General features: G+C 41.8%; 1 protein-coding gene across 3 annotated transcripts in view; it reads left to right on the top strand.

The window, feature by feature from the left end:
• ZFPM2 (zinc finger protein, FOG family member 2) overlaps nucleotides 1–18,443 on the top strand; it is a 482,727-nt gene that overhangs the window by 244,906 nt on the left and 219,378 nt on the right. For all 3 annotated transcript variants that reach the window (XM_050940635.1, XM_050940638.1, XM_050940636.1), the window contains one exon: nucleotides 16,661–16,779. In XM_050940635.1, the coding sequence (XP_050796592.1) occupies nucleotides 16,661–16,779 (119 nt within the window). The remainder of the gene's footprint in view (nucleotides 1–16,660; nucleotides 16,780–18,443) is intronic.

Raw genomic sequence — 18,443 nt, forward strand, 5'->3', positions numbered from 1 at the left:
TCTCCTTGCCAGGTGAGAGTGGGAAAAAACTATGTTGGCCACTGCTGGTACTTCATCATAGAACTTGTAGATAAGCACATAACTCATGAGTGCTGGAGCAGTGCGGAGCCATGTGTCTGTTTTGTCTGGCCATCCCCAGCAAATGAAAATAAATGATTAATCTAAATTCTGGTGTTGTACATTATATTTATACTACATTCATCTCTATTTATAATAATTGTACTTTTCATATAAATTATTCTTATAATGAATGGAACTGTATACAGAATGGAGCATGGCATTCAATCTCCCTTTATCCCAGCCCTTCTCTCCACTGTGACCTATGGTAACTGGATCTTGTGGATGACCATACTAAACTCTGATGCAGTTAGCTCCTTCTTTTCAATTGTTCTTTTTCCTTGGTACTGAGTCTCTTTCAGAAAGCTGTAGAACTTTTTACAAGGAGAAAAAAAATACTGGAGCATCAGTTTCCCTGCTAAATTTATATTTTTGGTTGTCCAGTCGTGTTTAGGGTGACCAGACTGCAAGAGTGAAAAATTGGGAAGGGGTGGGGAGTAATAGGAGCCTATATAAGAAAAAAATTGTGACTGTCCCTATAAAATCGGGACATCTGGTCACCCTACATGTGTTCTGAGTGTTGGAAGTCTGTATCAAAGCGGTAGGCTTACAGTTCTGAACATGCATATCTGTTAGTGAACAAATAAATTCATCTGTTCTGATACACAAATGAAAGATGAAAATAGATCCTTTTATCTCTAAGTGTAAGTACCGTAAACTGAGAAGACACCATGGATACACTCAGAGTTGATCTCATTGCTCTGACTTTCAGTGCTAAATGGAATATTTTCCAATACATTTTGATACATTTAAACATTCCATAATGTTAATTATATGTTTTTTTAAAGTCTAACATTGATAGATTTCTATGTTAAGCTAAGAGTGTTATGTGGCTTCAAACCACCATGCTTATGATACGACAGAGTATCTTGACACCCAACATTTTTTTTAAAGTAAGAAAAAATGAAAATGTGTCCTAGTGCAACAAACATGTATACATTATATATTACTTATAATAACATGTAAAAGAATAATAACACATTTCATCCCAAAGGATTCCAGAGTTCTTAATGCAAGATTTATGCATGTGAAGACAAAGTGTTTAACTTTCTTTGTGCGGGGTTGTTTCTCTTTTAGAAAATGAAGGTGTGAGCCTGAGCTATGTTTGCTTAGTTTGTAAAACTGTGCATCATTTACTTAGTGCTTTACACAAAAAGCGCCATATACCTGTTGTTGTATTACAGCTACATGAAGCAACTAACAAAACAAACAGGCATGGGGATTAAATGTCTCTGCATGTATCAGAAGAGAATCTCCACACAAAGGGACACTTATCAGGGGCAGCTGCTCCTCTGCTGAGGAAAGGAGCAAACCCAAGAGTCCAGCAGCAGATGATGATCTTATCAAGAAAACCCTCTTCAGTTATATCATGAGCCTGCTCTTGCCAAGTCTGGCATTTCCGTGTCATGTGCATTTGTGTTGGAGAGAGTGAGCAATGTTGCACAAACTACATGTAACTGGGATAAAGTACCTACTCTGCTCGCTGGGTCTGTACAGTGTCACAATATAATTGAGAAACTTCTTTGCCAGTTTGAAGTATCAATGTAAAAGCGGAGTTTACATTAACCCTCACAAGAGAAATCACAGTGAGGACTCTTCAACAGCACAGGCTGCTGTTACTTCTAAATATTATCTTAAGCATTTCTACCCCCACTTTTGTTGTTTCTGTGTAGTTAGTAAACACATCCGTTGAACAGTGAGATTGACTTTTGTCCCCAGTCTATCTCATACAATGATTAAATAAATCCCAGACTTCCTTTTTCTTCTTTGATAAGATTTAGACGTCAACTCTTAAAGATAGACCCAGGATCTGATTCTCTTTCAATCCCCAGATGTGAGCACCCTTAACATTCAGACGACTCTCATGGCAGGCTGAACTAAAACCCTGGATCCATATACTCCTGAACTCTGGAGTCATTCATCTTAGGATCAGGACTTTAAAACAGTGGTCCATTTCTATTTAAACCCTACATCTTAACTTAATCATCTGTCTCAAGGGCTGAAGAAGCCTAAAAGTGGTTATATAATCATATAGATGAATGGATTGCTCCATTCAGTTATGATTAGGCCCTACCAAATTCATGGTCCATTTTGATCAATTTCATGGTCATAAGATTTAAAAAAAAATAAATTTAATTATTTTAGCTATTTAAATCTGAAGTTTCACGGGTGTTGTAATTGTAGGGGTCCTGACCCAAAAAGGAGTTATGGAGGGGAACCACAAGATTATTGTAGGGGGGGTTGCAATATTGCTACCCTTACTTCTGTTTTGCTGCTGGCGGCAGCGCTGCCTTCAGAGCTGGGCATCTGGAAAGCAGCGGCTGCTGGCCGGGAGTCCAGCTCTGAAGGCAGAGACTCTGCTAGCAGCAGTGCAGAAGTAAGGATGGTATGGTATTGCCATCCTTACTTCTGCACTGCTACATGCAGAGCTGGGCCCTCAGTCAGGAGTCGCCACTCTCCAGCCACACAGCTCTGAAGCAGCAGCGCAGAAGTAAGGGTGGCAATAGCACAGCCCTCCTAAAATAGCGTTGAAGACCCCTCTGCAACTAACTCCCTTTTGGGTCAGACCCTCAATTTGAGAAACACCAGTCTCTCCCTTGAAATCTGTATAGTATAGGGTAAAAGCACACAAAAGACCAGATTTTATGGTCCGTGATGTGTTTTCCATGGCCGTGAATTAGGTAGGTCCCTAGTTATGATTAATCAGTGCACACACATTGCATGTCTGTGCAATTGTCGTCATCAGAAGAAGGTGCTTGACATACCTGGTGTCAGAATGTGACTAGCTCCTGCACAGGTGCCCCCTGTGCTGTGACCATCTACAGCTCTAGTTCCTGTTCTCTTCTGAGTGCAGCATCTGCTTGTCAGTGCTCTCTAGGGTTCAAGACAGAACAAAAGGGACAGGGCCATGGTTCTAGTCTCTTTCCATGAAATTCATTAGAGCTTATTGGCTGCAGAAGGGAGCACATACTGTCCCCTTCTAAGGGGTGGTGCAAGGTGTGTACTTATCCTGTGTCATGATGTGGCCAGATCTGCGAGGCTTTGTTCCTCCCTGAGATACAGTGCCCCGGGTTCATCCGTGGGATGCACTGGCCTCAGCAAGGACACAATATGGCCAATACTGGAACACTGGTTACCTAGGGGTTACAGTGGACAAGAAGCTGGATATGAGTCAACAGTGTGCTCTTGTTGCCAAGATGGCTAACGGCATTTCGGGCTGTATAAGTAGGGGTATTGCCAGCAGATCGAGGGACGTGATCATTCCTCTCTATTCAGCATTGGTGAGGCCTCATCTGGAGTACTGTGTCCAGTTTTGGGCCCCACATTACAAGAAGGATGTGGAAAAAATTGAAAGAGTCCAGTGCAGGGCAACAAAAATGATTAGGGGGCTGGAGCACATGACTTATGAGGAGAGGCTGAGAGAACTAGGATTATTTAGTCTTCAGTAGAGAAGAATGAGAGGAGATTTGATAGTTGCTTTCAACTACCTGAAAGGAGGTTCCAAAGAAGATGGATCTAGACTGTTCTCAGTGGTACCAGATGACAGAACAAGGAGTAATGGTCTCAAGTTGCAGTGAGGGAGGTTTAGATTGGATATTAGGAAAAACTTTTTCACTAGGAGGGTGGTGAAGCACTGGAATGGGTTACCTAGGGAGGTGGTGGAATCTCCTTCCTTAGAGATTTTTAAGGTCAGGCTTGACAAAGCCCTGGCTGGGATGATTTATTTGGGGTTTGGTCCTGCTTTGAGCAGGGGGTTGGACTAGAAGACCTCCTGAGGTCCCTTCCAACCCTGATATTCTATGATTGTATGATACATGTGTCCTTTTAAATAAAACATTGCATAAACTTTTCAAAACACCGTAGTGATGTAGGAACCTAAGTCCCATTAACTTTCTCATTGATTTTACCCATTATGAATAAAATTGGCAGAATTGTATGAAATACATCCTAAGATGACTGCCATTCTCCCAGTCACAATATTTTCAGCCTCTGTTCAGTAGAAGAGGTTTTACTGCTACTAAACCATGTGTCATATTATAAGTAACTGATTAAGAAAAAATAAATTTACTGTAATGACTTTGAAACAGCTGAACTGATCTTTGTTATTCACTAGGATTATCAGGTTTTCTTAGTATAAACATCTTCATTTGCTGGATGATTTTTGTTCATTCCTTACACTAGAATGTATATATTTCTTACTTTTCCTTCTTTGAGTAGATTTCTCAAAACTGAACAAAATTGTCCAAATGAAGAAAATATTCCTGTTACAACTATAAAAGAGGCTGCTGCACTCAAGGGGTTGACCGAACTGTAGCCAGCAATTTTCATAATTTCAGCGGTTCCTCTTCCTTTCTGACTTTGACAGCTAAGAAATACTTTTGAAATGGTTTGGATCCATCCCTAAAATCGATTGTATTGATACAGTTGATGAGTGATTATTAATATATGGTATAGCAGTATCTATGTTTTTAGTAGTAAGTCATCTTCTCTGCTGAATCCTTGAAGTGAGATATGAAACAAAAGCTCTGAGAATTTGTGATAATTTTAAAATTGACATGGAATTTTTACCAGAGTAGGGGCATGCTCTGAACGGTATTAATATTTGAAGCTGGAGATGGTTTGCTTAATTTTCCCTCTTTCAGAACTGTTATGTTGCTGAAGCAACATGGTTTTCATGTTTCACCCCAGAGGTGGCTGCGTCTCAGTGGTGACCAAGTGATCTCACTTTTTTGTGTGAATGTAAACAGTTTTGAGATTATCTGAATCTGAGGTACACTGTAAATGTAAAGTTTTTATTTCCTTCACTTATATTGATTTTATTATATATCAACAAGTGTAAGGTGGTTATATTTTTCAAATAGAGTAGAAGTCTGAATTTCTGAAGGTTTCAGAGATGTAAACCTTTCAGAAAAATTATAATTTCAGATATATGCCTTAGGTAAACAACTGTTGGAGGGCATGACCTAGGTACACTTCACAAAGAGTTTGGTTTAATCAGAGTTCAGTTAAGCTGCTAGGCTGGGAAATATTTGTATTTTTGGTGGCTTATTTTACGGTAATTAAAACAGCTTACATATATTTTGAGTAATAAATTAATTGGTGGGCAGTAAGAATAGTTAAGTATGTACCTATATAGATGTATAGACAGACAAGCACACATGTATTTTGCATACATATGTATATATGTGTTCCCTCATTCCTATACTTCATAAAATCTGTTTTCCCTTACTCGGGCTCTTTCTTCCTGCCACCTACGCATTCCCCCTTCATAAATGCAGCTCACTCTTTCTGTCCCCCAGGTTCTTTCTCACCACCCTCAATCTCCTTGTTTTCCAGGGGCTCCCTTTCACCCCTCACCAAGCCCAGTTTATCTCACCTCATTTGCCCTCTCTCCTGATTCTATCCATCCCTTTTTTCTCCCCTTCTGTGCTTTCCCCAACACTCTTCGCAGGCTCTCTCTACCTGGTCTTTTCCCTACCTGCCCCCTGACATTGTTTCACTTCCTTTTCTTCCTGGGGCTCATATTGTGGAGGAGGAGAGCCTTACAGAATAGATGAAGGAAGTACATGAGCAAATATGCTTCCTCCTCCTGCAGGAGCTAGGTGAGTGAGAGAGAGAATGGATCTGGCCATGAGGGTACTAAAGACAGATAAGCAGAAGCAAAAGTATATGTATTATGGAAAAAAGAGAAGCATTTTCATTGTTTCCACCCTTACCATTAGGTCAGCAGGATTGTGGGGGCATCACCAGGATGAAGGAAAGTTGGCAGGGTTAGTAGGTATGTAATATTAGTAGTTAGTGTACTTTTCTTAGAAAAGTAACTTTAGTTTGTTTGTTTTTTAAAGATCAATAATGATTTAGCCTAGTTCTGTTTGAACCCTACTGTGACCCTTCCTCATGCGTATTTAACACCGTTTCTAATGTGACAGCCACAGCAGCTGTATGTATCCCACAGTAGATTTTGTAGTGCTGTGAAATAGATCCTACTGTAACACCTGCCAAGTCCCCTGATTCCAGAGCTAATACACTTCAGAGTGGAATACAGTGCTATCAGTTATTGAGACGTGTGAGCTCACTTTCATATTTAAACTGAATTAAGCAACAATATATTTAGTACTTGACAGACAAACATTGTAACAGACAATTGGGCATTTTCATATCATATCTCTATTAATAACCTTATCAACTGATGTTCTTCAGTATTAGTTATGATAACTTCCAGTCGATATGGCAAAGGGGAATTTTATGCATTAATCAAGGAGTGCTGTGACTTAGTGTGCTTTAGGTTACTAGTGCATAGATTTCCAGTTACTTGTTTTAGGGTTTTCAGCTGCTGAATGAATCCTGTGAAAAGGGAATGTTTCTGTTTTGCCACCTCCATTATGTTATCTTTTCCAGTGCAATTACAAGCTAATTCAAAGCTCTTTGTGTTAGGCTAATAGCTTCTGATTCACTGCTGTCACCCAGTACCTCTTCATGCACTTTTAATACTGTCTTCCACTGTCTGTGGCACTTACCTATGGAGAATGTTTTTCTCTGAGTAGAGGGTCTGATCATAGCTAATCATTAATGGAACATCAAAAAGATCCCATCTCTTAAAGTTACATATGGCTAAGATCACAATTATCAAAAGTTGGTTGTTTTTTTTTCGCTTTCTTATCCACACAATAAATGTAGTTGTCAGCAGGATAAGTTCACGCATCGGATAAGGTCACAATTTCATTTAGTGACAACTTCCAACAGCGTGAACTTACAAGGTTCAATTTATTAAAGAGTCAGAAAGGATAAGATCACTGCATGGCTAGCCTGATTTATCAGGTTTTAGCTGGAGTACTTGAATAGAGAACATCGTATTTCAAGTTTATGTTCAAAACTGTAGTTTAGTGTGTGTTGTGTCTCAGAGACTTGAGAGTTGAGGATGGAGAATTTAGAAGCGGCATCCCAATAAGGCACTTTTAGTCCATCAGGCAAGTGCATGATCGTTTTATATGCTGAGCTATACCTTGTTCTGAGAGGAATTGCAACAGCATAAATGGGACACCATGTCTTTTATGTAAATTCATTGTGTTCTTCTTCGAATGCTTGATCATGTTGATTCCAATTATATGTGCACGTGCCACGAGCACAGTCATTGGAAGGTTTTTCCCCTAGCAGCACCCATCGGGTCGGCTGTGGGGCCCCCTGGAGTGGTGCCCTAATGGTGGTGAATATAGGTCCCTGCCAACCCTCTGCCTCTTCAGTTCCTTCTTACCACCAGTGACAGTCATTGGAACTGCAGTCACTTGCCTACGCAAGTGCTTCCCCTTGTTTTCATAGTTTCAATGACAGACATAAATCAAAGCTTCAAGCAGTACCCCGCCTCCACAGCAAGGGCTTGCTTGAAACTCCTCGGCCACATGGCGGCATGTACATACATGGAACAACATGTGAAGCTCAGGCTCAGGCATCTCCAAGTTTGGCTGGCGTCAGCCTATTGGCCAGGGCGTGATAGTCTGGACAAGGTGGTCACCCTCCCATGGCAGTTCTCGAGTCTCTTCATTGGTGGCTCAACCCACAGGAGTTGTGTGAGGGAGTTCCCTTTGACAAGCCCCAGCCCTCTCTGTCCCTGGTGACAGATGCGTCAACGTTGGGATGGGGTGCTCACCTGAGGAAACTCCAGACCCAAGGTCTCTGGTCACAAGATAAGCTCTCACTCCATGTCATCATCAAGAAGCTGAGAGTGGTCCAACTGGCATGCCAAACCTTCCAGGCCCATTTGCAAGGGAAGTGCGCAGGGATCATGATGACAACACAACTTTGATGTTTTATATAAACAAGCAGGGAGGGCACATTCCTCTCCCCTATGTGGGGAAGCGCTCATGCTTTGGGACTTCTTCATAGCCCACTCTATTCACCTGACCTCCTAGGTTCTCAGAATGAGCTGGCAGACTATCTCAGCAGATCCTTCCACAATCACGAGTGGTCTATCCGCCCAGACATAGTGCACTACATTTTCCACAGGTGGGGAGTTCTCCAAATCGACCTGTTCACCACGAAGAGCAACAGAAAATGCCCTTGGTTCTGTTCCTTCTGGAATGACAGTCTGGGTTCTCCCATGGATGCGTTCTTCCTCCCATGGATGGACCATCTATTGTATACATTCTCACCATTTCCACTCGTCTACAAGGTTCTGCTCAAGATCCACAGGGACAAGGTGGCCTCGCCAACACTGGTATACCACACTCCTGGAACTGTCGATGGATGCTCTAATCTCGTTGCCCTTGCTTCTGGACTTGGTTACCCAAGACCACAGTCACCTTCATCATCCCAATCTCGAGTCTCTCCACTTCACCGCTTGTAAGCTTCATTGGCTAAACCCAGTGGAGCTCCTATGCTCCGAGCCCATTAGGGAGGTCCTATTTGATGTTCTCAGGTTCGCACTTCCCCGACATAGGTGCCCATACCGCTCATCTTAGACTACTTACTACACCTAAAACAGCAGGGCCTCTCAAAGTCCACCTGGCAGGCATATCAACCTTCCACCCGGGAGCAGCTGGATGTTTAGTCTTCGCCAACCTAATGGTCAGTTGTTTCCTGAAAGGTCTAGACAGGCAGGTTAGGCCACCAGTCCCGGTGTGGGATCTCAACCTGGTAGTGTTCAGACTGTTGGGGCCCCTCTTTGAACCCCTGGTGACTTGTTCATTGCTCTACCTATCATGGAAGTTGGCCTTCCTAGTCACCATTATGTCAGCAAGGAGAGCATCGGAGTTTAAAGCCCTAACTTCTAATCCTCCTTATACCATTTTTTATAAGGATAAGGTGCAACTTAGGCCTCATCCAGCCTTTCCCCAAAAAGTTGTATACCACTTCCATACCAGTCAGGAAATTTTCCTATCAGTCTTTTATCCTAAGCCTCACGTGGATAGCCGAGAACAAAGGCTACACTCCTTGGATGTTTGAAGAGCGATGACCTTTTACATTGAATGCACAAAGCCATTCTGTAAGTCGAACCAGTTGTTCATGGTAGTTGTGGATAGAATGAATGGCCTCCCGCTCTCATCACACAGAATTTCATCATGGATCACATACTATGGGCATACTATGATCTGGCAAAGGTTCCAGCCCCTGCACTAAGGGCACATTCCACAAGAGAGCAGACCTCCTTGGCAGCATTTCTCACCCAAATCCTGATCCAGGAGATCTGCAGGGTGGCGATGTGGTCCTCAGTTCACGCTTTCACCTCTCATTATACTATCAGCCATCACACCAGAGACAATGCTGCATTCGGCAGAGCGGTGCTCCAGTCAGTGATTCCATGAACTCTGACCCCACCTCCTAGTTAGGGTTTGGAAGTCACCTAACTGGAATCAACGTGAGCAAGCACTCAGAGAATTAAAAACAGTAACTCACATTCTTGTAACTGTTGTTCTTAGAGATGTATTGCTCATATCCATTCCAAGACCCACTCACCTTCCCCTCTGTCGGAGTAGCTGGCAAGAAAGAAATGAAGAGGCAGTGGGTCGACAAGGACCTATATTTACCGCCATGTGAGCGCCACTCCAGGGGGCTCCACAGCTAAACCGGCAGGTGCTGCTAGGGGAAAAAGCCTTCCAATGACTGTGCCCATGTTACGCACACACCTAATTGAAATGGACATGAGCAACACATATTGAAAAACAGCAGTTACGAGAAGGTGGGGAACCATTTTTTTTTACAGTATTCAAAGGTGTGCACAGTAGCTTAGCTTCATTTTTGTAGTGGAGAGAATCACCAGTTAAACGTCCCTCTCAAACTGTTACTGGATGTAACCACGCAGGCGGCTATCCAATGGTTACATTGTAGACCAGTGAGAGGTACTGTATGCCATACTTCAGGCACCTTGGCTGGCTTTGTCAGAGGTTGAGGATTTCAACAATCTTTGAGAGCTTTTTGAACTCAGTGTGACTTCAGGGCTATCCATATTTGATTCCACAATCTTACAGTCTTTCTCAGACATGAAGAAATATACCCATATAGGACAAGATACTTAGCTGGTGGAAGCTGGCAGAGCTCCAGTGGAGTTAGTGAACCACCATCCATTTACACCAGAGGAAGATCTGGCCCATACTCTTTTGCTAAGTGGCCTCCTGTTATAAGGCTATTCCGATAAAGGTTATTACCATTAGGTTGCCAAGTACTTTCCTGCAATGTTTTCAATATTTTAAACATATAGATGCAGGCAAAATTATTTATGAGTAGAGTAACTGTGCCAAACAGGTGCTGCCTGTTATTCATCTTCAGCTGTGTGCACCCTTGTTTTCTTACTCTAGAATGTGGGCAGATGGAATGAAAGCCAGTTGTTACTGTGTCCAGAAAATACCATTTACTGTACTATGTGTACTGTACTTGGATTCCTCTGATATTTGAAACCACGGTCAAATCCTGTAGAGGACCAATAACTGCTACTGGGTATCACTGTTATACAAAACACTACATGTTTTCTGAAGTTATAAAAAAGTGGGATATGATTTACTGAAAAGCATAGAACATTTTCCCCTTAATTAATAGGGATTTAGGGACATCCCTTACAACATCTACACATAGGAAAGAATTTCCTACAATAGAGTCCATTAATTCCGGCCCAAGATCCACCAAGGTGGCCTGATATCTTAAAAGCCATGGGATGTTTTGTAGCTGTACTAGTGAGTCATGACTTGGGGCTTCTTTTGCAGTGCAGCTATCATAAGTCTTTGAGTAATCACAGGCTTTAAAAGTATGCTATATCAACAAGATAAGAGAAACAGCCCACAGCACTAACAACATTATCTTTTACCAAAATTGATTAGCACATACAATGTGTCTCAAATATTTTGTATAAACTTACTCAGCAAGCTGGAAATAAGGATGTTCTTGAAGAACAAGCTGCAAAAAGTAAGTTGCTGTACAGCAAAGAAAAGTGAAGTAAATATCACAAAAACTGAAATGTCCATTAATTCCAATTAATACCTAATTTACAAACCTTAAAGGTGGGAAATCTATTTCCCTGTACTTATGCTCTCTACTGTACTTCTCAATAGGACAATTAGCAGGTCTGGGGATGCATTGCTGAATGAATACAGAAAAATATAACTATCAGTCTGATATTAAAATTTGGCATACTAGTCATGATGCATTCAGATACTATATTCTTGACATCTGTGTATGAATTGTGCTTGTTATCACTTGTTATTAAGTGTCAAAATATACATTAGTTCCATCTCAAAGTTGTCCAGTAAAGATTATGAATAGTCAGAAATTGTAAACAGCACATTGCGCATAGAATATTCCACTTCCTTTGGGCTAGAGTACAGAATCAGAGAGCTGTTCCCCTTTTCCCCTTGGTGGCTGGGTGGGGAAGGGAGTGTTACTTTGCCAGGGACTTCCCTAAGGAAAGGCAGTGCCTGTCAAGCTCTTATACCATTGTGCCCAGGATTCCTACTCCTTCCTGGTAATCACACAATAGAATAACCAGAGTGTTTCTTCTCTTCTCTGCAATGTGTTAGGTGGTCAGCTGGGGAGATTCTGAGTAGCCCAGTCAGGGAAAGGATAGCAGCTTCTCAGAGCACCATGCCCCCTACCTCCATTTTGTATTGTCATGACTGACCCAAACTCTTCGGTTAGAGTGAGGTTTAGGGGGCTCCATTTCAATTCATATTAAAATGCAGATTTTCTTCTTAACATAGTCTCCTCTGAGATCCACAAAGTTGCTGCTGGGCCATAACTCTGAAGTCACTTGCTTAGATCTAAGGGAAATATGCCACAGACAAGCAAGACAGGGACTACAGGAGAGCCATTGCTCTTTCATCTCACAAGTTTGATCCCTTCCTTGCCACAGTTTTGGTATCTTTCACTCTACACAGACATTCAAATGTATAGAAGATTGTAAAATGTCAGACACCGTGTAAATGTGAGCGGCCGGGGCTCGACCCTCTCCGGGGAGGAGGAGAGCCACGCTGGCCCACTCCACTCCAGTTGGTCCGGGAACCTAGCCCAGCGGTCCTTGCGGTGCTTGTCCATCCAGCGGGCAAGGGGGCTCAGGCCCTCCGGCAGGGCTGCTGTACCAGCCCGAGGCACCGGGCCCTACACCCAGGCAGACAGCAAACACAACATCAGTAAGCTCAGGCCTGGGTCAGGACTGAGTAGAACTAGCAATAGATTAAGGTCCAGCCCTATGTCAGGGCGGGTAACAAATAAAGAGTCAGTAAGCTCAGGCCTTTCGTCAGGGCTGAGCAACAGTAACAGTTTTAAAGGCTCAGCCCTAGGTCAGTGCGGGGCAGCAAACGCTGAGTCAGTAAGCTCAGGCCTTTGGTCAGGGCTGAGCAACAGTAACAGTTATCGGCCTCCTCAGGCCAGGGAGAGGGAGAGTCTGCCACCCTACTCTGGGGTGGCAGGGGGCACGCAGGCCCTCCCACTCCACTGCGTCCCAGCCCGGGGTCCTAACAGCGGCTGTCACTCTGCTGGTCAGTCAGTGAGGGATCCTGACCGCAACACACTGACATAGGCTCCGGCAACTCCACAGCCAGACTGGGGTCAGCTGCCCCCGGGCTGCTTCTGTACTCCCCCTCGGGACCTACCTAGGTCCTAAAGTCGGCCTCTGAAGGGTCCACAAGCATAGGCTCATCGCGACCGGGGCTGGGTGGTAGGTCCGGGAATTCCTCGGGATAGTCGGGCCAGAGTAGTGCCAGCTGCTCCTCCAGGTAGCAGCAGGCGCGGGGAAGCCCCTTCGGCTGCTCTGGGTAGCAGGGGCGGGGTAGCGCCGGCGGCTCCTCTGGGTTGCAGGGGCGGGGAAACTCCGGCAGCTCCTCCAGATAGCGAGTGCGGGGAGGCTCTGGCAGCTCCTCCAGATAGCGAGCACAGGGAGGCTCCGGCAGCTCCTCCAAATAGCGAGCACGGGGAAGCTCAGGTAACTACTCCCGGTAGCGAGCACGAGGGAGCCAGTCCTGGCGGTTCCCCTGGGTCGCCGGAGTCTCCCAGTCTCGAGCTCCCTGCGGTACGTCTGATCTCTCCGGCTGTTGGGGCCTGACTGAGCTCTGAGGGCCAGCTTTTATAGTTCCGAGTCGCCGCCTGACCCTTTGAGGAGCGGGCTCAGAGCTCCGTAGCTCTGCCCACTCTGGCCTCCGGCAGGGCTTGACCCTCTCCGGGGAGGAGGGGAGCCACGCCGGCTCACTACACACCCTAAAACTCTGATTCCCCCCCCCCCATCCTCAACGTTTAGGACAGTTTTGAGGAGGATTTCTAATAGTAATATTTATTATCTTTCTCCTACAAACTTTAGTGCCAACATCTGGCCCTTTCTGCTCAAGCAGAGGAAAATATCTAGTGTTGTCTCAAATGGGATAAGGACACAGGTTCTGGTACAAAATCTTAATAGGTGCATATCAAACTTGCTCAGAGGTGATTTTGAAGTCAATACGTGTTAAATTTCATTTTTCTCTAAGTTAAGCAAAGATCCTGAGTGAGAAGAACTGTGCCAGGTATCAAACTTTATTTGTTTTTTGTTTCATCCTTGTTCAAAGAAAATATGGTTACCATTTGTTTACAATGGGATAAAATGTAACACTCCCCCCACTCCACCCCCCTACCCTCCACCCCCACTGATCTGTAACTTTAAAATGGCTGCTGAAACAAATGCTTCAGGTAAATCCAAGCATGGAAGATTTCAGCCCACAAGGTGTCTTGTTTTGAAAAGATACGAGTGTGGGAAATGAGGGGGATATAATGCACTGTGTTTCACAGCCTTTACTACACTAGTTGCTACTAGGCATCTATTATAATAACCCTAGAAGAACACATTTTAAAACAGCTTGGACATGATTCACTACTGAGTTACTCAGACTGGAGTGACACTGGTATAAAACTGCAATGCAATGATGAAATCCATGGTTTGCACCAAAACACACATTTAGGCATAACAGAGCAAAGGAGAATGGAAGAGGGAGAAAGCACATGGTAACCTGTTCAGTAGTCAACATGGAAGAAAAAAACATCCATTATTTTGGAAAGTGATTGCTGTTTTTTATGCCTGTTTCCTTCCTAAACATCTTTTTAAGATACACAATTAATATTAGCAAAAAGAACGAGGAGTACTTGCTCATTCTTTTTGCTGATACAGACTAACACAGCTACCACTCGGAAACGTGTCACCATTAATATTAGGATTCTTACTTTTTTAAATAAAAGAGAGCATGAATTTGTGCACTTTAAAACTTTGCTAGGTGTTTGGGTATCACTGGATGATCTGCCCTAAATTTGTCGTTCTTAATCCATTTAAAGACAGGCCTGTTGTAAATCCACAGGTACAGATAAGGAGTCACTGTTTGACTGAATCTGAACCCTTTTCAGATGAAAAATGTCAGTGGCAGAAAGGGAGGCTGAATTATTTTTTAAAAGGGTTTTCAAAGATTCTCATGATTCCTCGGGTATCAGTTAAATGTGACATGTCCGTAGACCTGGCTTTTTTTAGTGTATAAAAAGCAAGCAAATGCTCCTGGTTTCATCTTTATTTAGAAAATATTACAGTGTGTGTCTGTGCGTGTGTATGTTCAATATGTTGACCTGCAGTTCAGAAAATCCCTCCATCTCTTATTATCTTACAGAGATTGTTTAAAAGTTATTTTCATTTATCTCAGTATTCCTATGGAAATTTAAATAAAATGTATGTTGGATATAATTGCTACATAATTAACCTTTCCAATTTATATATCACCTTTGCAAATGTCTGAAGCTGTCATTATAAAGAATACTTATTCTCACATATATAAACTGGTGTAAACCAATATAGCTGACTGGATTTGTGCCAGTTTATATGAAGGATATAGACCACAATATTTAATGGAGTAGTTTTGCAATCTGCAGTATTCACCACTGAAATACAGATGTCTTTGCCTGGAAACAGAGCCCGTAACCAATTCTGCTCTTTGGAAAATGGTCAGGGTTTATTCCCATGAACAAGGAAAACCTTCTCCACAGTCTGGATGTATCCTAAATCCAGAGATTCACATGGGTGACTAGTTATGGGAGATGTGTTGAAAGCCGTGGGATTGCTTGCCAGCAAGGAAGAGATTTTCATTCCCCTCATTCCCACTCTCACAAGGCCAATTTTGTAACCATCACCAGCCCTAAATCTGGGAGAGGCATCCAGTTTAGTAATTGAGTAGGCAGAATCTATGGTCTTTGTGAAAAATCACAGTTGTGATTCATATAATACTATTTGCAATTGATTGGAAGGATTATGTTGATGTGGAAGACAAGAATTACTGTCATAGCTGATAAATATATGAAGGGAAGAATGTGACATACCATAAAGGGGAAGCATTTAGGGTGAAATTCTGGCCCCATTGAAGTCAATGTGAGTTTTGCCATTGACTTCAGTATGGAAATGATTTCATCCAGTAAAGCTAACTTCATAGAGGCCAGAGCTCAGATGGGCAACGGTAGGTTGAAAAATGTATTTGTCAAAAAATGGGAACAATTTTTTGGCAAAATTGTTTTAAGGAATGTTTTTTGTATCATATAAAAATGTAAAAGGGAAAATCATCAGAAAAAAACCTGCAATTTTTTAATATTTTTGATATTTTTTTGTTTTAAAATTCTGGGAAAGTGCCCACTTTCTCCCCCCCCCCGCTCTTTTTCTGCACCTTTTCCCCACTAGAGCAGTGAGAGGGGAAGTTAAACAGTGAAATGAAGTAATACTTTCATTTAGTTTTGAAAGTGTTATTTTAAGAAAGCTAGTAACTTCACATTTAAAAATAATAATTTCAGTTTTTTAATTCCTCTCTATAAGTGAGAGAAAGTGGCACAGAGTTGCATTGTGACTTTTTTCCAGTGGAAGAAAATAAAATAAAAAGTGACAGTTTTTGACCCCCACTGTTTTTTACTTTTTTTAGAGCAAATATATTGGCATTAGATCTACTAGCCTTAGTTATCTCAGGTCAAATCCTGAAACCCTAACGCGGGCAAAACTTTAGTTGAGACAAATTATTTTTCTCTATATACCCGTATAAACCCAGAGGAGCCCCACCGAAGTCAGTGGGGTTCTCCTGTATTTACACTGGTGTAAGTGAGAAAAGAATGTGGCCCAATAGAAATTTTGCTTGAGTAAATACTTCAGAATTTGGCTGTTTGTGACAGTGAAATACAGGAAGGATGTTAACACCAGTGTTGTACTTCCTATTGTACTTTTTCTTTCTGCAGCCATTACCACCTCCTCAGCATGTGATCAAAGCCTCTTGAGTAACTGTTATTCTCTCTCGTTCTCAAAGACTTACCAAATAAAAATGCCTTCAAAATATAATGAGTGTGAAAAGATGCAAGAAAGAAATGGGACTTTATAACCCAAATTTGAATATAATTATAAGGAAAAAGGTTTAGTTTTTTTCTCAGGATGACAAGATCAGTTGTTTTTCAGACAAGCATAATTAATTCTCATTATATGGGTCCTCAGAACATTGTTCGTGTAAAACAAACACAAAGACGGAGGTGGTTGTTGTCAAGGTACAAGTGAAAGTACAGTACTCTAAACGTTGCTTGTTTTCTTTGTTTGCAGGAGAGTTGGAGATGTTCCAGAAGGATGGGGAGCGCAAGATTCAGAGTCGGCAGCAGCTTCCGGTTGGAACAACATGGGGGCCTTTTGCTGGGAAGATGGGTCTGAATAATAACACCTTGGTATGTAGATGCCCAGTGAGTTGACTTTGCTATACTGTTTTTCATCCTTTAGTAGTTAGTCTTTATTGCTACTCAACCAAATCACTTAAAATCAAGCCATTGTAAGCTTTCATGATCAGTGCTCTTTGGATCTTTTCCAAGCAGTCCATCTATGGCAGCAGTCTAGAAACGGTTATGCAAGGCACAGATTAATGGTACTAAACTTGTTACTTTAGAATTACCTTGTCTGGTGAGCCAAACTGATGCTTTCACTTTTAATAACATATCAGAGGGTTTTTTTTAACTGTTTCAGAGCACAGATTAATTATTGAACAATTCATATTAACAAAGTATATAGAAGATACACAATGACTATGTTAACCTGTATTAAAGTTAATTTAACCCCTACTAAACATAAGGATATTGAGCACTACAGAATCTGTCATCTACTTGCAGCCATTATGTCAAGGTATTGAAGGATTCTGACATGGGTGCCTAGAATTATACGAGATATTGTCCAAATTAGCCCTGATTTCACTGAAGTCAGTGGTCTATATAAGTACTGCACTGCTGAGCCATAATTTAGTATGTTGAAGATAGTGTCGTTCTTATCTCTAAATTTTTTTTATCTGTAATTAAGTTTCATCCTCAACATTAGTTTTTATGTAGTTTGGGTTTCTTTCCTTGGGTTATTTTAAAAGATCATATTTTGAAGAGGGAAATAAACAAAGTAAGATCTCAGTGGAGATGTATTAGACACTTAAAATCTGCATTTTCTTGAGAAGATAGAACAGAGGTAGGCAACCTATGGCATGCATGCCCAAGGCAGCATGTGAGCTGATTTTCAGTGGCACTTACACTGCCCAGATCCTGGCCACTGGTCCAGGGGGCTCTGCATTTTAATTTAATTTTAAATGAAGCTTCTTAAACATTTAAAAAAACCTTATTTACTTTATATACAACAATAGTTTAGTTATATATTATAGACTTGTAGAAAGAGACCTTCTAAAAACATTAAAATGTATTATTGGCACGTGAAACCTTAAATTAGAGTGAATAAATGAAGACTCGGCACACCACTTCTGAAAGGTTGCAGAGCCCTGGGATAGAGCTTCAGAGCAGTTACTGTTTAGGAGATCAGTGGTTTCATGCACACACTTTGACATAAAGAACTGTGAAACTTTTTCAGTACAGTATATCATACAAATATATTTCCATATTTAAAATACATTTGCTGCATAATTGTCCTGCAAGTATGCCTGTTAAAATTGTAATGAAGAAATATTGTAGTTACTTTATATTTGCAATACCCATTTTTAAACCGTAATGTTTCTTAACCCTTTTTAATATAGGGTGTTTTTTTTAAAAATCTAAACATGCTAATCCATGTTATGGACTAATAGCCTAGAAACAATAGGGCTAGGTTTTTCAAGTGCTCAGCATCCACAAATGGGACTACATTTTCATTATGGGAACCTATAAAGGGAGGAGATTTTCAGTACCCAACAGTTCCCATTGTGACTAATTGGGCTCTGGGTTCTTTTGAAAATCTGGTCCATAAGTGTTTTCTCTTTCACTTCTATCTGTCTAATCTCTGTGTAATAAAGCACTTACCACCACGATATCTTAGAGCTGATCCTTTCACCAAAATCTTGTGCACTATGCCTAAATCTTTACTTAGAATG

The sequence above is a fragment of the Gopherus flavomarginatus genome, chromosome 2 (genome assembly GCF_025201925.1).
Source record: "Gopherus flavomarginatus isolate rGopFla2 chromosome 2, rGopFla2.mat.asm, whole genome shotgun sequence".
In the NCBI taxonomy this organism is placed as follows: domain Eukaryota; kingdom Metazoa; phylum Chordata; order Testudines; family Testudinidae; genus Gopherus; species Gopherus flavomarginatus.